We start from the raw sequence: 24,539 nt of genomic DNA, 5'->3' as shown, positions 1-24,539 counted from the left end.
TCTATATGTGATATTCTATATTTATTCTATCACAGTTTGCGAACCTTATATTATACTTTATCAGCGACTCATGAGGGTGTCGGCTAACTTGTACCCATTCTCTTCCATTGTCCTTTCGGTTTCTGTGTGTTTTGCTTTTTTCTAAGGTGTAGTCCTATTAAATAGCGTAGTTCTATGTCTTTTATGCTACACGTAACATTCTGATTGTGGAGCCTAACAAAAACGGTGGCTAAAATCAATAGTTGATTCCATAGCATCAGTAGGCCTAATATAATTTTCCCATACCAGTTTGATGACATTTCTTCGGCCAAATAGGGTCTTTGGTCCAACTAAGTACCGTAAGTATGTAGTTATGTATACTAATATTTCCATATTTCTATTTGGATTACAAATGTATCGACCGGTGAGATCGAAGAACTTCAACAACCTCAATTTAATTGGAACTTCTTAATTATTAATTAAAATGAATTTCTGATTGTTTTGTATTACAATAAGATATTATCTTTAACTGATATTAGAGCGAGATTTTTTTTTTACCAATTCACGAACCTAGTCCTAGTTGCAACTTACACTTTTTTTTTTTCATTTCATTCATAAACTTCGTAGTCGATTCTAATTACAGTACGACTAAATTAAGTCATAGTTTTAGTTTAGTTGAAGACTACTGGCAAGCAACGACTATCAAACTAACCAATGAGAGCTCATTTTAATAGCAGACGATCGTTTTAGAGATCCGGTAACGCGGATGAATACAGTATTAAGCTGCCTTCTGCCGTTCAAAAACATTTCCTCATAATTCATAATTGATAATCATTCGCTTAATTAATTTTCTATAATAATAACTATATTAGTCGTTAACATATAACAATAGAGAATTGGAACTGCCTTTGGAAATTTTCTTTCTTTTGAGATCTGTTATAATTTAGCCCGAACGAGGGCGCCGCCATTTTTGTTGTTATGGTGATGATACGTTACGGTATTTGCTAAATACAACGGGTTCAGCCGAGGGGGCGTGGCTTCGTATGTTGACGTCATGCATAACCTCAGCTATGTTTTGTGTTAATCTCCTTGACAAACTGTGGGCCCTGTCTGTAATCATAGAGCATAGCAACATACAGTCCGTACAACTAATTCCTTCATGTACGACCAATGTAAGAAAATATAAAGTTGTCCCTGTGTGTTTTTCATTCCAAAAATTAGGATCCCTGGAATATTATCAATTCATGGGGCCAACACAGAGTGAAATAATACATAGTCCTAGCTAGTCTTATTTTAGCGGTAGGGATTAGGCCTTAATCACAGAAAGAAATGAAAACAATTCAATGGCCTATGCCCTACTATAGTACAATACTTAGCAAGGGGTGGCGGCAGCGGGTGGAGGGAGGGGGAAACATCAGAGCCCCCGTCGGGGAGCTGGCTTCTCTCCCACACACCCTGCCGGGGAGAAAAACCACAATTCGTCGGGGAGAAAAAATGTAATGTATTTTCTACATATTAGTAGACACCAACATCGACTAAAGCCTTCCAAACCCAAATTTTTTTTTTCTGGGGTGGGGGAGGAAAGCCCTGTGGGAACACTTTCGACGACGGATATTGAGGGACGCCTGACCACGCCCACTTTTTTTCGTCGGGGACAAAGCTATGTAATATTGGTGTTTAATATTTCTGTCAGTGTTACAAGATTTTTTTTTACAACTTAAAAGGTTGCGTATGTTTATACCTGTCTCTTATACACATCTAGATGTGTATAAGAGACAGGTATAGTACAGTGTGAATTACTTATGTAAACTAATATCCGTCCTAGTTGGTATTAGTCAACAATGTCGCTGTAAGTTACCAATGTTTTGGTAATTGGCTAGCGCCTACTGTAACACCTTGCCTATACCCCATATCGGTTCACATTCCGTTGAACTACAATGCCATTAGCTTTTAAGAGCTGCTCCAAAAACTATCTTTTGTTATGCAGATATCTGATTGTACCCAACCCTCAAGTGTCCTAGGACCTATTTTCATACTAGTGAAGAGGTTTTATTCCACTGCTAAGCACGACCTTACTCTTGCTAAAACCCATGACTCTTGATTAGTGTAGTTACTATTATTTTATCATAAATTTTCTCTGAATGGAATTTATATTCTACCTGAATCCATGTTTAATGGTAAGTAGGCATGTACTCAATAAATATTTTAAACTTGTTAAGTATAAAGACAATGCATCTACATGGTTTTATGGTATAACCACAGATCCTCAATGTAGAGGATTGTTACTCTTTTTCTTGACAAGTTGGAAGAATCCACATCCGGGAGATAATAATATTTATTATATTATTGTGGATAGTGATACCCATTGGCACTTCATTAGTGACAACTTGTACACACACCATGGATTTGCAGATGAGGTTTTTTTTTAGGAGATTCTTGCATTCACACGGGAGGTTCCTGTGCTTGCAGAGACTGAGGAGCCTGTACAATGCATAAATGTGTATTTTTCCTAATGAAGACTGGTCTGCTTACTGTTTAATAGTGGAGTTGAATATTGAAGATTAATCTGCTTACTGTCAGTGGAGTTGAATATTATACAGATATTGCCTGCTTAGAGGTGTAGGCCTACTGTAATATAACATTTGATATCCCCAAGGGAATTATATTTTTTTCGAGGGAATATGTTTTCCCAAAGCGCAAAGCGCTGAGGGAAAATATAGTCCTGAGAAAAAAATATAATTCCCAAGGGGATATCAAATGTTATATTACACCGATAGAAAAGGCAATATCTGTTATATTACATCGCCAAAAATAGATGCAAATAATTAACTGAACACATTAATTTACATATCAAGAACTTACACCTTCACAATTCGTGAGCGATCGACTAGCATTCACCACGGACGCAAATGCTGGCGTAATCCGGTGACGTAAGAGACCGGTCACTTTTCCTCGTAGCGCTAGTCACGTGATGCCATTTCGACCAACCACATACTCGTTTAATTTTACAATATCATAACTAATAAAAATATAATTATTATTGTATTATTGATTCATAATAAGTATATATTTATATAGTAGACTCCGAAGTCGATTAAATAGGCCTTTGAAACCCCTAAATTGTCAAAATTTTCAGGGGTTTCGCCCCTGGATTACTTTTGAAACATTTTAAGCGACGCTTGGCTACGCCCATTTTTCTCTTGTCAGGGAAAACTGACCACCCCCCCCCCCATCTCGGAGACCTCAGAAACCCCATCGGGCCACCCCTGAATGTGCTTGTTTTTTAATTAATCATGTCTGTCATTGCATTCTAACGACAAAATAAATGATATGATATGAGTGGCGAATCCAGGAATGTTAATAGGGCCCAGAGAAAGACTTTTAGTGATAAAGGGTCAACACAACCTCAGCCCCACCATGGTTGGGACTGAGGTAAGAAAAATTATGATTACGGCACCTCTAAACGACCGGAAATTGGACGTACCCACAGACTTAAAATTTAAAAAATTAGGATATAATTATGATATAAAGTCGATGTTAGATACACATACATTATGCTGTTATGTAACAAAGCCCTTTTGGGGTCAGGTTGCTAGATCGAGGACCATGTTGTCAGGGGCCCCAAACGGGGCTGCGGACCGCCGCACGAGAGCACATAGATTACGCCACTGTGCAATATACCGGTATATCTGCCCACAAATGTAATGTAACAGTAATTCGATTATGTAGCGCTTTATATATACCGGAGCCTCAAAGCGAGGTGTGAACTAACTGGTATAGTAACTTTCTTCTCCCCTGAGGGTCTCTTTATGTCTGAGCTACCCGGTAAACCGGTACCAGCTACTGGTTGGTCTGAGGTACTGGGTGTGGGCTCACGGCTTTGAAATAGTAAAGTAAAGTAAAGTAAATACATCAAATACAATGGTTTTAAGTTTTATTTTCTATTGTACATAACACATTAATTAGATCTCTCTAGTTGATATTATGACAAATTTTTTGCCCTTTATTATTTTGACTATAATGGTGATGTGATGATGATGAATTTTATTAAGAGTACCGGTATCATTTCCGGCCACCTAGATGTACTATTTCCTCAAATTGTCACGCCTCAGCCCCAACCATGGTGGCGCTGTGGTGGATGTCCACTCACGAAATGTCCCCACCTTTCAAGACAGATCTGCACCCTTGAGTGCATGCTAAAGAGACTGTCGCCTAAATATGTAATAAAATTAGCTGTCATATCAATACCAATAGGCTTACGCGAAATTTTAAAAATCAGTTACAACTGAAGTTAACATTTTTTGACACTTTCTTTTGCCTGTATTGTATCACTGATTTTTGCCGAGGGTTTTTTTTTTATATATAAAATTAATTACGATTTTTGAACGGTTTATTAAAAAATGGAGGTAAAATAAATTACACTACGGATAAAACAAATGTTACATGAACTGTAAAATTAATAGGGTATTATACGTACAGTAGGCCTAATTGTCAAGTAGAACGGCTACCGGTATAAAAATAATACATTGCTACATACTAGAATTCAAATATTATTTTTCGTCTCTTCTTTAGGTATGTCTTAAAGGAAATACTGCATAGATGTTAATCATCATAAGTAAATTTCCCGTACGAATTAAATCGTAACGTACTTGGTTTTGTCTGCAGGAGCTCGTGCTTCGTGTTGGTCATTCCATTCATAGTAAAAGCCTTTTTATTGGAGAAAACGTACATGTTGTTAGCCATGTAGCCTAGGTCAATACCTAACTCGGGCTATATAAAATTGATTATAAAATTGAAGTGACACTATGTCCACGTTTTAATTAATTTTATTTGTTTGTTATTAAACATTATCATATATATTAATTATATTTAAATTTAATGTATTGTTTAAATATGAATGACTACGTCCATGTTAAATTAATCTTATCTATTGAAATTGTATATAGTATAGGCCTAGGTCTAAACATAGTGTAATGTACACAAATATAAATAAAACAAAACGCAAAATGTGAAAGAATAAAGAAGGAAGAATAGGAAAGAGACTAGGAGCGACTGAAATATTTTCCGAAAATATACAATAATAATCAATATGCCATTATTGCTTTTCATTATTGCAAACATTTTTAGGCACTAATCATCATTTGTTTATGTGCACACATTATAATACCTTACCTGTTACCTGGATGTAGCACCCGCAACTTGCAGATTTGCTGTTACAGTAAGCCAGTAGTCTCGGTCTCCTGCTCTTCTTGCACATTCAACATATTCATGTTTTGTCCATTCCTGTATATCCCTCATCTATGTTTTTCTAGGCCTTCTTTTAGTTCTAACTCCTTCTACTTTTCCTTCTATGAGAAATTTCTGTAGCCTCTTCGCTCTGACAAACATGACCAAAATACTGTATCTTTCATTTCTTTTCAATGTTATCATTAGGTTATCGTTGTTTTCGTAGTCGGCGCAGCCACTGGGTCAGCATGTCGTCTTCTCCGTTGCCTTTGTGGTTTATTTTTTTGATTATTCATTATTGATATATAACCATTATTCTTAATGCAGTATTTGCTGTTATTATCATTGTTATTAAAGACATTGCAATGATATAATCATTATAATAATATTATTGTCACAATGATAACATTTTCGATAATATTAGAATGTTCATAATTACTTTTAGTCCTGCTGATTTAAGATTTAAACATTTTTTTCATATCTACACTTGATCATTAATAAAGTATAAATATAATTTTTAATTCCACAGATAAATTAAACACACTTTTATAGAATCAGCTTTTGATGATAACAATGAAGGTGGCAAGTATTCTGGCAAGAAAAGCGAGTACGTTATTTGTTATCTTGGTGACGGTTGTATTGCTGGGAATAGTATACTATAGGTCCTCACCTAATATAAGACTACGGAACGATGTAGAATCTGAACAATCTGAGCCTTCATCAAATGAAGGCTTTTGTAAATATTGCTACACTTCTGGATTCGGGACGCCAAGGAAAGCACTGCCAAGAAAACAGTTGCGCCAAAGTGGATGTGAACAACGGTTGCCAGATGCGTTAATAATAGGCGTGAAGAAATGTGGAACAGGAACCCTGACACACTTCATCAGTTTTCATCCACAGATAGCACCAGTGCGTGAGACACTGCATTACTTTGTTACTGATTATTTCAAAGGATTAGATTGGTATAAATCGCAAATGCCATATGCTTTACGAAATCAGACAGTGCTAGACAAATCACCTGGTTATATATCTCCACAAACCTGCGATAAAATCAGAAAGGATTTACCTTCGGATGTGCGTATAATTGCTATATTACGTGATCCAGTCGCACGTGCTGTATCCGACTTTGTTCACATACATGCTGTCCTAGAGAATGCTAAAAAGAGCGGGTCTGGTGCCTATGAAAAAGACGTCGCAAGCCTAGGGAAAGGTTATGACCTCGTCAGCTCTCTTGAAGATTCTCTAATAGATGCCAATGGAAATGTAAGAATTGAAAATGGTATAATAACAAAGGGAATATACGTAAACAAGTTACGGTACTGGTTTAAACAATACCCAAGAGATCAAATACTTCTTATTGATGGAAATGATTTAAATAAAAATCCATACAAAGTTATGCAAACCATGGAGAAATTTCTTGGACTGCAAACATATTTTACCGAAAAACATTTTTACTTCAACCCAGTAAAACGTTTCTATTGTTTAGCTCGTCCAATTAATGAGTGTATGGTTGAAAGTAAGGGTCGGTCACACCCTGTATTGTCACAAAATATTACTAACAAATTACAGGATTTCTTCAAACCATTTGATAGGAAGCTTGAGGAGCTAACAGGCCAGAAGTTTTCATGGGTGAGAAGAAATTAATTAGGATTTAATATTTTTACATTCGTCCAGACTACAACCATAATTGCTTAATTAAGGAAATTCATCATTTTTCTGAATAGGTTGCTTGACTAGCTTGACACAAATTTATTTTAATGTTCGTAAGTATATTTCACTTTTGAAAAATAAAAACATAAACAAAATATACTTGTATCAGAGTTAAACACGTTTTCCGTATAATAAGACCTTCTGACAAAAGAGTGTTTGGTAGCCCTACCAAGTGGGATATGAGTCTGGACGGGATTTTTGTTGTTATTTAAAACGGCTTTGTCTGTCAAGGGCTAAAACAATTCATAAAGTCAATTTCATATTTGAATTGGTTAATGTCTATGTTTATACCTCAACCAAGTCAGCCAAGTATGATATGTATTCACCACTGTCTGTTTGTTAGCAAGATTACACAATCATAAACTTTAGTGAAGATGTACACCATAATCTAAGATTAATTTTGAGAAGAAAAAGTCGAGGAGGTGTTGAAAAATGTATAACGACTTGTCCTGAAACAATTGCTTTAGCCTATTTTTCTATGTCATTGGTTTGACTAATATACGGAATTACACCCCGCTCAAGTAAATTTTGTAGAAAACGTGGGCTGGGAGATTATTTGGGAAAGTCTTTTGCACTTAAAAAATGTAATAATTTATAAGATTTAAAAGCATTAACTAGTATTAATTAAGTATTAATTTGACATTAATATTTGAGCAATGTTTTTTGATAGTGGAGTTGATTCTTCGATGGTAATTGTTGCGTTTTAGGGGAATACAAGTTTGGGCGATAGATTTTTATTCAGATAAGTATGTATTATTTTTTATTAATTAATACAATTTTAAAACATTTTTTTTGAAAAAGTAAATAAGCTTTCTTAAAACGTTAAGTACGATTAATCAGGGTATGTAGAAGTCCGGGTTTATATCAGGGGCGGATCCAGAGATGTCCAAAGGGGGGGGGGGGGAATTTGGGCCGATCGAGACAACACTGAAATAGGAGGTCCGGGGGCATGCCCCCGCGAAATTTCTGTGTTTTAGACGCCCAAAAATAACAGTTGAGGCGTTCTGGGCTATCGTTTTTTCTTTTTCTTTCTTTTTTTCTTTTTTTTACTTCTCAAAAGGTGGTGGGGGGGGGGACGGTATGTTTTTATGATAAACTGAGACCATTATCAGACTATTGCACTTCTTGGAGGGGAAAGTCCGGGAAAATTGTCCGGAGTGGGTGGGGGATATGTCCAGTCCAGTGGGACCACCAGCCTGCTCCCGACCATACTGTTAAATATTTAACATAATTTTTGCGCCCTCATAAGTTGTTTTCTTGATATTTGTTTACGCCCTGTTGAGGTAGCCTCCTTTTTCTTGCGTGTGGGTTTTAATTTAGTAGCAGGTTTCGCATGGAACCATGGAAGAAAATATTTTCTTCCTCCATGATCGAACGTAGTATTTGAACGTTATACGAGTTAAGTAATAATTGTATCCATAGACCTAAATAGGCCCATTTTATATCTATAGGTTTGCTACGTTATATTTTGTGGATCGCAAATTTCACGAATATTGCGTATGACGGTCAGCTATTAAGTTCGTTTAGGGGGATATGTCCAACTGGACAACCAGCCTGCTCCCGACCATATTGTTAAAGATTTAACATAATTGTAAGTTATTGTTTTCTTGATATTTTTGTTTTCATGATTATGGCGTCTGACGGTAGATAAGTTTGGCTTTTTAGGGCAAAGTTTTAAACACTGTCCCGACTATCAAATTTTATTTGACAGAAACATGTGACATGCAAATATGGCCATGATGACGTCACGTCATGACTATAAATAGGCCTACGGTATATAGGCATATCATGACTACATATTATGGGCATACGAATGTTTTGTTTTTTTTTTGTAAAGGAAAATTTGATAGTGTAGACAAAGCAGATTTAAAGCCAGGTCAGGTGTAGGACTAGAACAAGCTCGGCCAGTATGGAACACAGTTTCGTATGTTTTCAGTCAATTCGATTCATTGAATGACAAATAAATATCCTGATAATTATAGTATTATCTATTATTTATTCATTTAGGCACACAATACATGCACCAAGGATTGTCAATAGCGAATATATCACTGTCCTACGTGTAGGTGACAATTCCTTTTCACAAGAAAAACATACACACACGATGCTTTACAATATATGAGGTTTAGGGAGTGGAGTTGTTTCAGTCGTAAGAAAAAATCCTGTTACCGTGACAGGATTTGAATCTTGAGTACCATATTATTGATGCTTAATGCTGTTGTATTTAAGTTAGTTTCAACCGTAGATGTAAATAAGTTTTTATCTTTCCAAAATTATTCTTCCTTATGTAGATCTCCCTTATTTCAATTGTTTGACGATTCCTACATTGGAATTTTAAAGGTATTTCTGCTATAATTTTTATGTTTAATTCTAAGATTATTTACATGATATATAAGATTGCTTGTATCTTATTTTGACATAGTTTCTAAGATTTTAACCATGTGATTGCTAAAATTGATGATAATATAAATAACTTTATTTAAAAACTACACTTTTGCATCAGTGCTTTGAGGTGCGTTCACAATAAAACAATACAATCCACATGCTTTAAAACAGTTCAACGAATTCAGTGGCGTAGAAAAGTATTTTTCATTGGGGTGGGGGGATGATTGGCGTGTTAGCCAGTGTCGTAACAGGCGCGGGAGCGGGGGGGGGGGAAACTGCCCCTCCCCTGACGGTTTTTACCGGGCTGACCAAGCCGTCGTACCGGGCTTGGTAATAAGAAAAAAGAAAGAGGGGAGAGGTAGGGAAAGACAAAGAGGAGGAAAAGAAAAAGAAAGAAAAAGAAAAAGAGAAGAGAAAAATAAAGACAAGAATAAAAAGGAAGATATCATAATGACCAGACTCACAACACCCTGCAACCACTTCTCCACTTCAAAAACTGTCATAACTCCTTTGATCTATGCTGCTCGATGGCGTAACCACTGGGGGACAAGGGGAAATATCTATCTTTGAAAAATCTTCCGCACCACTTTATAAATGCCCTTTTCATCCCCTGAAAGTGCCTAAAAACCTCAAATTTCGCGCGCTTCGCGTGCATTTCTTGTCAACATGGGCCAATTTTCTCTAAAAATTGCACATTTTAGGGAGTTTTGATCAATTCCAACGAAATTAGAATTAAAAACACTGGGGGACAAGGGGAAAATATCCATCTTTGGAAAATCTTTCCCCACCCCCTCCACCCCTTGACAAATGCATCCTCTGAAAGTGCCTAAAATTCTCAAATTCTTTGCGCGCATTTCTTGTTACGGTAGGCCAATTTCCTCTATAAATTGCACATTTTAGGGAGTTTTCATCAATTCCGACGAAATTAGAATTAAAAACACAAAAATATTTTGCGCGCTTCGCGTGCATTTTGTAGGGTTTTTTAGGTTTATCCTTTTAAGTTATTTAAACACATAATAGTCCCAAACTCAAGAAATACAAATTTAAGATAGGTCGTTTTAACCGAAAAGAAGGGCCTCAATGTGTATTGATGGTGAAAGAATATGTTTGTAATAAATAAAACCATGATGAAAATGCTTATAATTTAGTTTCAAACACATGTGTGTGGCCTATATTATAAATAAGATAAGCCCTATGTCGTATTGTTTTCTATATGTGGAGTGGGGTGGGTATGGTAAATTACTAACCGGGAAAATAAATACCCACTCTGAGCTAAGACCCCTGTTACGCGCCTGGTGTTAGCGCCAATGTGTGCCCTTGTGCGGACAGGGGATGTGCTCCCCTCTGAAGCTGGAAACCTTGTTTTTGCAAAATAAATTGATGCAATTTTTGGAGGCTCACACTTTGTATAGAATAAAACCGTTAACATCCAGCTTACTTGGTGTCTGGCTCATTCATTGAAGTCCGAACTCATCTAGTAACATCCATAGAGAGTTACACTTGTAAATTAATCACTCCTAAACTAAACATAAAAACCATTAAAATATGATTTAAAATACAGGCAAAGCCGTTGCAGATTAAAAATGTTTAAGACAATGTAAAAAATTGAAAAGTAAATCCAGAATTTAAAAGCTTTAACGATAAAATTGTTGATTAAAAAATTGAAATGGTTTGAAAAAATGCTAATATGATGATGTAATGTAAGATCGATTTATGTTATAATATTTTGTGGTAATTATGTAGGTAACTATGGGCTCCAAACAGTACATTAAAATTCACAATCGGTGTACAGTTTCGCTTACAGCTTACAACTTAATACTGAACTTATCACTGATTTAAAGGTTTTGTTATTACTGTAGCAAGTTTAAGGTATTTTAATTATACTCATACACACGTTTTGTTAATTTTTATAATAAGTCACCATTTTGGTGAGGTGTGATTCAATAAAATTAGTCACAAACTATTTTGAGACAATGCGTGCTTCTGTCTGGTTATTTTACTGCCTCAATGCTGGACAAACATTGAGATAATGTACACATAGGCCTACAGAAAGATGATGATGGTGATGTTGATAGTGATGGTGCTGATGATAATTATGATAATAATAATAATAATAATAATAATAATAATAATAATAATAATAATAATACGGTAGTGCATAACAAATCTGGCATAATAATAATAATAATAATACGGTAGTGCATAACAAATCTGGCGACATCTCAATGCGCTTTACCCAATTTAAAAATAGGTACCTAAAAGGTACATGTGGCTACTGAATTGCCTTTTTTTTGTTGTTTTGTTTTTTGTTTTTTCTGTTTGGGTATTGTTGTTTTTTAAGTTCAACCGAATAAGGAGATGCTAGGTCTGCTTCAGGGTGGTGAAAGAAACAAATTTAATTTGTTTTTAAAATAAATCAATTTTAATTATTAAAAATATTAACATTTTCAAAATATAACGATTTTCTAACAAGATAGCAATAAAGGCTTTCATTTTAATTATAAATCGGTTTATTACAGAAAACGTATTTTTAAAAACTTTTTATCACTTGAAAATTGACATCTTATTGAACATTTCAAACACTTTTTGCCTGCAGTCTGGACTGGGTGTTTCATTTTGTGAATGAAATTTTCCCAAATAGTTGTCTGTACTGAACACGATGGGTCAATCAGCATACATTCTGCAATATTTTTAGCCCATTTCTTGTGTTGGACTTTTTGGTTCCTGAAAGCTATATAACCTTAGCTTTTATGGTTACAAGTTGGGTGTTGCTTGCATGTGAAAGTAAAGAAATGTTTTGGGTTGATAAATGCCAAAATTTGGAATGGTATCTCTTCCAACTGCTTTATTTTAACTTTTGAGTTTATACGAATATTGGTACCGAAATCGCTCAGCTTCACTGGACTTCGGTTTTCAATAATTCTGTATTTCAGTGTGATTTGAAGCAGAAAAACAGTTTTTCTTGAAAATTGTCTGCAGTGGTTTGTAATGCATTTTGAAGTAACGTACTGATTTGTGTTTTGTTTTTTTTAACTGGAGATACATTATAAATGTAGACTTCTCATGTTCATTAACCTGAAATGATAAAGTATAAAATGCAAAATTAATTATTCATGGTGAAAAATTAGTGAAATATGAAAATGACTATAGATTTTTTAAATGAAGATTTACATACCTTAAGGGCACCCTTGCAGTGCAGCATTATTGCTTTACAATTTTGCTGCCTTTTTTTATAATGAAAATTAATTTATATATTTATATTTATTATTACCAATATTAACAATAATAATTTTTAACATGTTTAACGACTCATGAAAAATGCATATTTATTACGCTAGACCTCATCATAGATAACTATCAGAAGTCCAGCTGCAGGCCGATTCAAGATTCCGGACTTGCTAAACATTATTAACTGAACTGAACTGTAAAATGTAGTAGTAGTAGAACACCTAAGTCCTAATTATGACTATACAAAAGATAGGCCCTAGGTCGTTTAGCCAGATATATTCACCTACCTAGCCTTTGCGGCCCTATCGTTTTATTAGCAATAGTCCTAATACCTACCTAGCTACGTGTTTTTTTTTTTCTTTTAACGTTTATGTATAAACATGGCTTCTGAAATGACCGTAGTAGAACCAAGAACTCCCTCGTAGAATTAGCACTAGCCTAGTTATATTACACATCAGTAGTATAGGGCTACCTAGCTTAAATAGCTGGGCCTATGCGCGCCTAGTCCTATCTGGGTATTGACAAAAACTGCGAGTCAGCGAGGCATGCGATTCATGCAAGCCATCTACCCTCGTGACGAATTCAAGTGCAATTCATGCGAGGCAGGACGAAGTATAGCCATAGTTGCCATTTCTGGCATAATTATGCTTTTTGGCATAATTTGGAGGCCACGCCATCTGGCATTATGCCGCGGCATAATCTAGGCGTTTTTAGCATAATTTCATGTTTTTTGGCATAATTTCATGTTTTGAAAAACCAAAAAAATATCCCAGGAATAATATTTTTTTTCCCTTAAAATTTTGGGCAATCTCGCACATATCATCTCGTACATGTATCATCTCGTAAAAATAATGGTAACATGTAATAATCACTGACTTCACTGCTACCGGGTTAAACTTGCCACAAGCCTCTAATTTATGGATTTTTCGTAGTATCAGCGCATTTTGGAATGCGCCACCAGCGTCAGTTTATGTTGAGAAACTTTTTTGATGAGAATTAATCCCAGAAAAAGAATACTATGGAACGCCATGCAAATAAGTAATATGGAACGCCATTTGTGCCAAAATCGATTTATTCTTAAGCATTTCAACTGATTAAGACAAAGATTAGGGACTGGAACCCAGTCTACTACCGGGTGTGCGATAGGCAGCGTCGTCGTCGCAAGTAACTGAGAATTGACCAATTATGTTGCTCCATTTGAGAGATCATGCAGCTTATTGGACAGAATTGAGGACCAAGTAAAAGTTCACGCTACTATAGGAACCCCTTAACAAGAATATTACTTTTAAGATGTTCCACTTGTATACAGTAGGCCCTATAATCAACTTTTTACTTTTTTTGTTTGTTAATGCCCTATTTCATACAATCAACTTGTAGGCTAAAATAGCTAAAAACTAGTTTGTATCACTACATCAGGGCATTTAGGTCTGGACCGTTGTTAAAGACAGTAAAAAATACTAAGGGTTTTAAGATAGGCATATCATGCTAAGCGGGTGATATACATGTAGTCACCGGCAATTTACATACATAGATAGGCTAGGCCTACTTAGCCTATCAGACTGCCCTTACTGAGACTCGGACATAATTGAGGACCACCAAGCTCACTTCTTAAGTGACAGTTCACGCTACTATATGAACACCTTAACAAGAGTATTACTTTTATATGTTCCACTTGTGTATAACCAACTTTTTACTTTTTTTTTGTTAATGCCCTATTTCAAACAATTCGTAGGCTAAAATAGCCAAAAACTAGGTTTATATCACTACAGCAGGGCATTTAGGTGTGGACAGTAATTCAAGACAGTAAAAAATACTACGGGTTTTAAGATAGGCATATCATGCTAAACGAGTACACAGATATAAACATTATTAAAAGCAACGGCGACGGGGGGTGGGGACGGCGGCGGGGGGTGGGGTGGGGTAGGGGCAATTTTCTACTAGGGGGGCCTGCCCCCCACCCCGCCACTTTTGTGACTGTTCCCAGAACCAGTGACACATTTTACGACGAACGCTGCAATGTCATCATAATTATTATTATTATCATTATTATTATTATTATTATTATTATTATTAATATTAATATTATTATTTCGTGCTTACACCGTGTTTATTTGCGCCTTATAAATTGACCTATTATTATTACTATTATTATAAAGTATAGATTTTTTTTTCATTTTCTAACGAACATTGCAATTTCACTTCATTTTCTAACGAACATTGCAATTTCCCTTTTTAAGTTGAGCAACCAAATGTTGATAGATGTCTGTATACGTGCGTCTGTAAAGTTTTTTGAAAAACCCACCTTCGAGCATTGAAGAAAAAATCGCCTGCATTCGTGAATTCTGTATTTAGGTATATGGGGGAAGGTAGGCACTCTTAATGGAGCAACGTTCTAGTTCTCTTTATGCTAACCACGGAGGTATAGTAAGTGTAACTGATTGGCTTTCAGTAAACCTTCAAACTAGCGTAATATAACCACATTTAAACTCTAATTTAACGAAAACAATAAGATACTCAATTAGGCTATTTTTTTAAATAAAGTTATCTGAAGGTTAACTACAGAATTTACAGTACAATGTAGTTAATGTGTTATAGGTTGTAAAAACAGTATTGAGTAAAAAAAAATTTCGAATAAAAAAATCTTTCGCTTGACATTAGCAATTAATCATTTGTGAAACAAAATTATAGGCTATGTCAAGTGTTATATTGAACAGTGAGAGATTCAAGGGGAAACCCAGTCAGCACGGGACCCCATCCTTGTTTTTTTTTCAAAATTATTTAAAAAAAATGGAGAAAACAGACAAAATTGTGTTCAAATTTCCCGGCCATAATCATAATTTTTCTTACCTCAACCCCAACAATTGTGGGGCTGAGGCGGGTAGACATTCTATTTACGCAAGACTCTGCCTGAACCCCTCTATTTTGACTTCCTGGACCCGCCACAGTTGGAGTATCATTTCCGACCTACATAGAAGGGTAATTTTTATCCATCGAGGGAAAAGTGAAGTTTTCATCGGGGAACCCATATCAAGGATACCCTCATAATAAATAATTCATTAAGGTCGTGGAAGCAATCTCGACTTCGACTTTGTTCAGAAATCTGTGGCGCGTTCAAGGGTCTTTAATTTTTTAAACAAAATATTTTTTAGATATTTCTGAGCGTTAATGCCATACCGTATCTGTTTCAAAAAACCTCAGAATGTATAAGCATTAAGAGTTTCGCCTGAGTAGACCCCACTAGAGACTCAAACATTAAGACAATGTGCTGATTAATGGTGCGTTGTAAAATTTAGGCCTACATTTAAATCTTATGTGAAGATATTTGAATGATGTAACCATTATGTAACTTGGTGCAAGAATACTCTTAAACCATGCTTAAGTCATCCTTGCAACTCCACTCAACCAAGGACTATAAATTATGTAAAGTCATTAACTCAAATAACATCACCTGAAAGTTGACAGCGTGCCAACAAAAGGCGCGCAAATGTGAGTAGTGCGATTTGAGGCGACTGAGAATGTATAAGCATTCAGAGTTTCGCCTGAGTAGACCCCACTAGAGGCTCCGATCAGGTGCATTTTTACCAATTTTACCTAGGGCCCGGCAGTTATCTATGCCATAGTTACCAACCGTCACGCATCACTTCAAAGTGATATTGGATGAAACGTATTTTGCAGAAACACATGCGAGATCATAAATGTGTCACGCATTTAGCACTTGCGCGATGACGAATTATCACAAAATCAGGGGAAAACGTATTTAAAATTAGAAGAAATTGGTTTTATTAAAAATATTAAAACGGTATGCAGTAGCTTGAGTCATTAGAGAGCTTTCTTTATCTCGTTCGAGAATCAATTCACAGAGAAAATTTCTCCTTTCCGACCAAAACAACCCAGCCAACCACGCACTTGTAGAATCTAGTAGTCGTGAGCAGTCTTGCGAGTTTATTGTTACAACCAACCCTTTAAAATGTGACTGGAACCCGAACTTCCGCAGGGGTTCCGTAATAATACAGTATACACTCGTGTATAAGACGACCCCCGAGTTTTAGAAGATTTTTGGTTGATGTTTGTATGTCTGGCCTATAAGACGACTCCCTGTTTCATGGTCGGAATTCCTATTTTTTTTTGTGGTCCTGTATACTGCGTCTAGCTGGATAAATGGAGCCAAATGCAAGGGTAATCTTCAAATAATACCATTTTATGAGTTTTTAAATCTTTACCACCGAAATCGTATTTTCCCATAGTTAAAATTGCTTTCATTGATACAACATTTAGTTGCTTCATTGCAGTAGTAAGTTCGCGTGTTAAGCTGGTTTTCCACTAAGCGAATTTATTCGCGCGAATCAAAGCGTCGGCTCGCTTCCTGAGCTCTGATTGGTTGCGCATTTTTTCGCTTCTCAAAAACTCCGATAGGAATGTGAATGCGCATGTGCATAAGCCGACGCTTTGGATTCGCGTGAATAAATTCGCCTAGTAGAAAACCAGATTTACGGACGATCCGCACATAAGACGAACATCCGCACATAATGTTTAACAAAAGGATCAAAAATATAAAAATGAAATAATAATAATAATAATAATAATAATAATAATAATAATAATAATAATAATAATAATAATAATAATAATAATAATAATAATAATAATGATGATGATGAGAAACTGTAAGCTCTTTTGAAAATGGTATCTGTGTATCTAAGGGCTTCTACAACCCGAGCGTCATTTTGTACAAATTCCTGTATTTGTGTTAAATGAAAAAGTATTGAAATAAAAGTGGGCGATTCCCACAAAAGAGAGAAAATAAAACATCCGCACATAAGACGAACATGAATATAAAAATCTAAAATCTGAATGTCGTGCGTATAAGACAACCCCCTTTTTTCGATCGTAATTTGCTATTTTAAGCCTCGTCTATAGGTGAGTATAGGACTATATGGTATTTGTTTTAAAACCCTAGGCCCCCTGAGCGTAAAAGGATTTCCCATACAGTGGCGGATTCAAGGGGGAAATTTTCCATGGGGAGGACCCCCGGACTCCCTTTCATTTTGGGTATTTTTGGAAACGTTTTGAACCCCCCTCTTCAAAATCATGGATCCGCCCCTGAATCATGTATCTTTGTTTGCACTAAACACTTAATCTATGTTCCCCCTTTAGCTGATGTGAGGTAAGAGAGTTTATTTAAAAGATAACAGTTACATTTAATAATTTAAATTGTTCGGATGAAATACATATTTTTTTATGAAGTTTATCCTCGTTTAAGACAGTTCAATGCAAGTTTGTACCATACTGTGTGTCTTTGTTTATGTTCCATTCTAGTGGAGGTTCTATCTTCATTTGAATATAAATTAAATACTGTACTTAATTAATTTATTATTGCCCACTTGAATTGTATAGCCCTAGGTGCTGCAGTGTTCTTTGTGTAGAGCGCCATATATAAATGCTCGATGTGCTCATCCGGGTCCGATGGCACCTCCAATTTCAAGCAAGTGTTGCAGAGACTCTGGAGTTAGGTTGCATATGAGAATGAAAAAGATAATTCTGATAGCAACATTTATTTATTGCTTTAAGTACTGCGACAATAATAATTCAGAGGCGAATTTAGAAAGTTTAGATAAAAAGTATTTTTTAAAGTTTTCATAGGTTTGTTTTAACGCCAGTTTGTGTTACCTAACTATGTAACTTAATTCATTCTAATTAAAGACAGAAACGGGTTTGCCAATAACAGGACCTTAAAATTTTTGCTATAGATCGACTACAATGTACGTTAATATATAATACATTTAATTCAATTTAGATCAATCTTAATGATGTGATTTTAAATAGCAGAGGCGGATTTAGGGTGGAGGAGGTGGGTGGGGAGTGGTGAAAAGAAAGGAAAAAAAGAAAAATTGATCGCCCAAACGCATAGGTTACTTTCGGGCGTTAGCAAGTAAAGACCATAGGGCCTAGGCTATTTAATATGATGTAGCTGGGCATGTATTTTACTTTATTTATTTTAATTAAAAGAAGTTTAACATTGTTCTGTGTATATTATTTGAATTCCTTCAATTTCAAACGAACACATTTAAATTATGCCGTGAACACAGGGTTTCCAGATAGTTGACAGGCTTCACGGCCAAACACAGGCCATCTCACGGCCAAATTCGGCCAAACTTTTTTTCGATATCGGCCAAAATTTGGCCAGATTTAATCCGATTAGAAGACAACAGTGGGTACATATTCATTTGAAATACTACACAAATTACACAAAAATCAGCGGTCATTCATTAGAAATTTTAAGAAATTCAAATGATATACACAGAACAATGTTAAACTTTCACTGTTTTTCTTCTTTTAATTTTTATAATTTGATTGTTAATCTTACCTTTTTTCTTATATTATTTGGCATTACAGTCAAATAATTAAGTGACGTTTATATATACAGTAATACAATAATTATAATATAACGCATGGCTTATAAATCCTAATTAGCAATTAATTTAATTCCACTAGGGTAAACACTGATAATTAATTCAATTTCAAATCTACTAAGGCTAGAAGACCGAGCGGATACCCTCGGGCCATCTTTTAGCCTTAGTAGACTAAAATTGGTGCCTAAGATTACCTAGCCTAAATCACTGATAGTATGGCTCTTGAAATAGTGAGCAATAGTGAAGCCCTTGAAAACCCTCTAAAAATACATGCTTCACTATTCCAGCCTAAAAATACATTCTTCATTCATATAATGTTTTGAGGGGCATCCACTGGTTTGATGATCACCTGATGAAGGCGATGCCCGAAAACGTTTGTGTTTTTACCATTTAAAGTTACTCTGCACTTTTCATTTCATTTCATTTATTCAAAAATAACTTCCAACAAGTAGAAGCAGAGAAATACAATCAAAACAGTGCAATCTCGGCAATCTGGCATTCGGCAAACTGGATTTCGACCTGGCCATCTGGCCTAGATCCATAAGGCTACATAGCTTCATTATGGGCCTATTTGAAGTCACGTCTGGATAGCTGGACATTGTATTTTTGACATAAAAATAATTATGTTAAAGTAGTTAATTCATTTGTAATTGTTTTATAAATTGTACAAGTGTTTATTAACGTGAAATTTTGTGTGCCTCGCATGATTTGCACTGTTGGTACACGTCCCGAATGAATTTCCCTCATGGCTCGCATGAATTGCATGCCTCGCTGGCAACCCTCGTCCTATCTCATGAATAGGCTCTCCTCTCCTTGGAATGCCATCCTGGAAGTGCTGAATATTCCGAGATTCTGTATCACATCCTGGCCTAAAGTATTAGTTTATAATTTATCCTAGCCTGCTACTAGTCCGTTATGTATGGTGAACTAGGCCTAGTCCTAGCAAGGGCTCGAATCGACGACGTACGAGTAAAATTGTCGCTCCACCGGCTGGTCAATGATAAATCAGCATACTAGGCCTAACTATAAAACGGAAACTCACGGAAAGACTCGAAATGAAACGTCAAAGCAAATTTTCATTTAGCGTAACAATTACAATAATTAGGCCTAATACCATCTAATAGTAACACATGGAAATCAGTAGCTCACCTAAAGGACTAAAAGAGTCAAATTTAGTGAATCAAACATGGTCTACCTACACAGAACTTACTTTTGTTTGGCATCGCACATAAAAAATGTGGAGGCAGGTACAAAACATAATATAAAACTAATAGGATCCGCTGAGTGTCGAGTAATTTACGTAACATCCGTAACCTCCAACATTCGTAACCGCCCGCATTTTATCGGAAATATTCACCAGATTAATTATTAGTGTAGATTTGTATTCGGCTCGTGATCAAAGGTGTCGACTGGTACCGAGATTCACAGTCACCTACCTCGGTAAACCATTCGATGACATAGTAGCTACTTTCAGTAGCCACAAAAAGTATAACTGTAACCATACATTTAAAGTACAAAGAATACACTATGAAACAACTATTCATAATTTAACACAATTTCACAATTTGAAATGTCATGTAAAAATAAAGTACTGTATATTTCTCTGTTTTTACAAAAGCAATTTGAGAAACTAATTTACTTACTTGATTATTACTATATTATTATTATTGATTATTATTATATTTGAAATTACTTGATTATTTACATTTTATAATTATAAGTATATAAAATACTAATTGATAATACAATAAAATGCATAATTTTCACCAATTAACAATTCGGTCAATTTTGTACAATTTTTTAAAACAACAATAAATACATCATTCGACCAATCATATCATTCTGAAACACCATAAGTGTAGTGGGAAACTTATATGATTTGTCTCCTATATCTTTTTTGGTCTGATTCACTGCAAGCAGAATTTTCTTTCACAAAAGGAAGCCAAGTACAGCTTTGTTTCCGTTTAATCTATTTTGTATTCAGGTATTGCTTCGTAATACAATTGAAATATCGGCACGTACGTTTTAGTTTGACATTTTGAAAGTTGTTAAATTAACTACTGAAGTTTTTTTATTAACGTCGGTTGTTTATACTTTATGATAAATACGTCTTAGATTTAACTCACTTCAATTAAGTCGTTTATATAGGCATATTTTTTTCTCACTCATAACCATTCCACTGTCCTTTCGGTTTCTATGTGAATTCCTTTTCAAAGATGCAGTCATGCAAAACAATGGTTACTTCTGAAGTCCGTCATAATCCATATATAATAGAGTAGTTCTATGTCTTTTATAGCTTCATGTATCATTCTATTGTGGAGTAAATAAAAGACGATTGCAAGTCCATTTTGATTTCGTGGAGGCATCGTTCTAAAATATTTATCCTATAACAGTGTGATGAGGTTTCTTCGGCAAATAGGGTAGGCCTATTTATTCCAAATGAGTAAGTATAAATATGCTGATATTTTCACATTTTTCCACTATTTTGATTAGAAATGTAGAGAAAGGTAACTCAATGAAATTCTGTCACCTCAATCTAATAGAAACTTCATTTAAATAAGGTAGCTTAGAGGTATTGCTTTTGTTTCTCTTGCTGAAGCTGGCCGGTTCAGTAGGGTTTTAATTGGAGTCGCTTGTCTCCTCAAATAACCCTCATATTGAGAGAGTTAGGCGGGTTAAGGACATTGTTTGTATCCGTATGTGTTCATTATGTTGTAGTTATGTTGGATGGCACTGCCCTGTATGGCTGTTATGGGTCCCCAGGGCCCCAGCCCGAATTCTCCGATTTCTTATAAGAATGAGGGCCAATAAATAATAATTATTATTATATACATTAAATTTTGGATTTTTTTTGTTCAATACGATAATATTTTATCTGATAATAGAGCAAGATTTCTTTTTACAAATTCACGAACATTCTTAGATAACATTTTGCATATTCACCAACAAAAAAACAAAAAAAAAAACATGCAGTAAAGCTATTACTATTGGACTTTTTTTCGATCGGTGACTTAATGAAAGTGAAAAATATTATAGATATTTTGCTGGAGGAATCCAATTTTTAAAGATCATTGTATTACAACTTTATTGAAAAAAAAAATCATTAAACAAAATACTACAAGTTTTGGTTCAATATGCATCACTGTATGATTTTGCAATTTAACATAGGGTCTAAATATAAAGTTAATACGAATTTAAGAACATCATATTGTACTTAGCAGCTTCTTTAAGCACAATGCATACTGCTTTAGACAATGTTATTTAAATTAGGTAAGAACATTCAATGCTCTTCTTTCGGTATGTCTTAAAGGAAATACAAAATGTGTTATATCAATTCTTGTTTATGTGCATACATGTAAATCATTTAGCCCATCGTTGTTGTTGTTATTGGTGTTGTTACCATAGTCGCCACCGCGCATCGGGTCAACACGTCGTTTTCCTCTCAGTTGCAAACGTGCTTATTATTTTTGACTTTATTATATTAATATCTTTATTAATATTTTCATTATTGTTAATAATATAGTTGCTGTTATTATTATTATTGCAGTAATTGTTATTAATACTGTTATTGTTATAGTTATTGTTTTTAATGATATTGCAATGATATTATCATTATTATAGTATTATTATTGCCACAATTAAAACATTATTAATATAATTAGGACTTTCATAATTAGTTGGAGGACTAGAATGATTAGAAATTAACAATCTGTTCATTTCAACACTTTTATTACTAATAAATTTAATTTCACAGATAAATGTAAAAGTAAACTGTTGAAGAATCAGCTTTTGATGGTAAACATGAAGGTGGAACGTATTCTGACAAGAGCGAGTGCGCTACTTTTTATCTTGGTGACTGTTGTATTGCTGAGAATAGTATACAATCGGATCTCGTCTAATAGAGGACTACAGAATGATGTAAAAATTAGGCAGACTGAGCTTTCATCAATTGAAGGCTTTCAGAAAGATGTACTTATCCCAATAGTTAAGGATGACATTTGCCGTGATTGCAAATATTGCTACACCTCTGGATTCAGGCAGAATAAAATGAAGGTACTCCCAATAAAACAGTTGCGCCAAAGTGGATGTGAACAACGGTTACCGGATGCGATAATAATAGGCGTGAAAAAATGCGGAACAGGAACCCTGAGACACTTTATTAGTTTTCATCCACAAATAGCACCCGTGCGTGAGGCGATTGACTACTTTACAACACGTTATTCCAATGGAATAGACTGGTATAAATCGCAAATGCCATATGCGTTAAGAAATCAGACAGTGCTAGACAAATCCCCTGGTTATTTTGCGCCACAAACCTGCGATAAAATCAGAAAGGATTTACCTTCGGATGTGCGTATAATTGCTATATTACGTGATCCAGTCGCACGTGCTGTATCCGACTTTACACACATACACGCAATCCTTGATGAAGCTAAAAAGAGCGGGTCTAATGATTATGAAAAAGACGTCGCAAGACTAGGGAAAAGTTATGACCTCGTCAGCTCTCTTAAAGATTCCCTAATAGATGCCAATGGAAATGTAAGAGTCAATAGTAGTTTACTAAAACAAGGAATTTATGTAAACAACTTAGGGTACTGGTTTAAACAATACCCAAGAGATCAAATACTTCTTATTGATGGAAATGACTTAACTAAAAATCCATACAAAGTTATGCAAACCATGGAGACATTTCTTGGACTGCAAACATATTTTACCGAAAAACATTTTTATTTCAACCCAGTAAAACGTTTCTATTGTTTAGCTCGTCCAGTTAATGAGTGTATGAGAGGATTTAAGGGTCGAACACATCCTGTGTTGTCACAAGATATTACGAAGAAATTACAGGAATTCTTCAATCCTTTTGATAGGAAGCTTGAGGAGATTACGGGCCAGACGTTTTCATGGGTGAGAAGAAATTAATTAGGATATAGTTTTTAATATTCAATCCGAAAATTCATCATATTAGCGAATAGCTTGCTTTACCAGCTTAAATAGTGAAACAATATACAAATATAGTTGCATCGAGTAAACTAGTAGACTGTTAGCTCTACTAGGCCTAACTGTTAAATAATATTTAATGAATGTATCTAAACGTGTTTTTTTAATTTTTTTAAATTTTATTTTTTTGTAAAAACATAAATAAGTTTAGAAAGGAATTTCTGACTAAATAACATTGAAAATATTGCTTCAAATGTCATGGAAAACTTTTAACCATCGCTTGGCAAAAATCGGTATTTTTTTTATATATATATTTGTGTCGCACGAGTGCAGAATCTTGGCGATTAATCATGAGGGCGTTATATTATTGCATTGTGGGTAGCGTGCGTAATTTAATAGCACACATCTTCCATATGCGGTCTTTTACTACAGTATACTGCTTTCATACCGTATTGACGTCAACTATTTTTAAAATTCCCTCTCCCTGATTCCCCCACTGACTGACTGACTAGGATGTATTGTATATTAGGACAGCTTTACTAGGCCTATTACATTTAATAAATCTACGAGTTATTGTCGGCTGCCCATTTCATATATCTGGCTATAGTTAATTGTATTTATTGTTTTCATCATTTGTTAATAAAATGAAAATTTCCATCCAAA

The 24,539-nt window shown here is 35.0% G+C and overlaps 2 protein-coding genes across 4 annotated transcripts; both read left to right on the top strand.

The window, feature by feature from the left end:
* The first annotated feature begins 199 nt into the window (after positions 1-199).
* Positions 200-9,404, top strand: LOC117113448 (heparan sulfate glucosamine 3-O-sulfotransferase 5-like). 2 transcript variants are annotated; one of them, XM_033256784.1, is made up of 2 exons: positions 200-338; positions 5,735-9,404. In XM_033256784.1, exon 2 carries the CDS (start codon positions 5,770-5,772, stop codon positions 6,847-6,849), a length of 1,080 nt encoding a protein of 359 aa, XP_033112675.1. In that variant the 5' UTR covers positions 200-338; positions 5,735-5,769; the 3' UTR covers positions 6,850-9,404. The 2 variants fall into 2 exon arrangements, with proteins under 2 accessions (XP_033112675.1, XP_033112674.1); XM_033256783.1 differs by lacking the exon at positions 200-338 and adding an exon at positions 2,013-2,156.
* An 11,825-nt stretch (positions 9,405-21,229) lies between these two features.
* Positions 21,230-24,539, top strand: LOC117113444 (heparan sulfate glucosamine 3-O-sulfotransferase 1-like). Of its 2 annotated transcripts, none has more exons than XM_033256779.1 (2): positions 21,230-21,381; positions 22,693-24,539. In XM_033256779.1, the coding sequence occupies exons 1-2, from the start codon at positions 21,378-21,380 to the stop codon at positions 23,856-23,858; spliced, it is 1,170 nt and encodes a 389-aa protein (XP_033112670.1). In that variant the 5' UTR covers positions 21,230-21,377; the 3' UTR covers positions 23,859-24,539. The 2 variants fall into 2 exon arrangements, with proteins under 2 accessions (XP_033112670.1, XP_033112671.1); XM_033256780.1 differs by having other exon boundaries at positions 21,292-21,358.

The sequence above is a fragment of the Anneissia japonica genome, unplaced genomic scaffold (genome assembly GCF_011630105.1).
Source record: "Anneissia japonica isolate Jap-2015-1 unplaced genomic scaffold, ASM1163010v1 scaffold493_len2256704_cov171, whole genome shotgun sequence".
In the NCBI taxonomy this organism is placed as follows: domain Eukaryota; kingdom Metazoa; phylum Echinodermata; class Crinoidea; order Comatulida; family Comatulidae; genus Anneissia; species Anneissia japonica.
The sequence above is the reverse complement of the archived record's forward strand: the minus strand, read 5'-3'. Positions and strand labels throughout refer to the sequence as shown.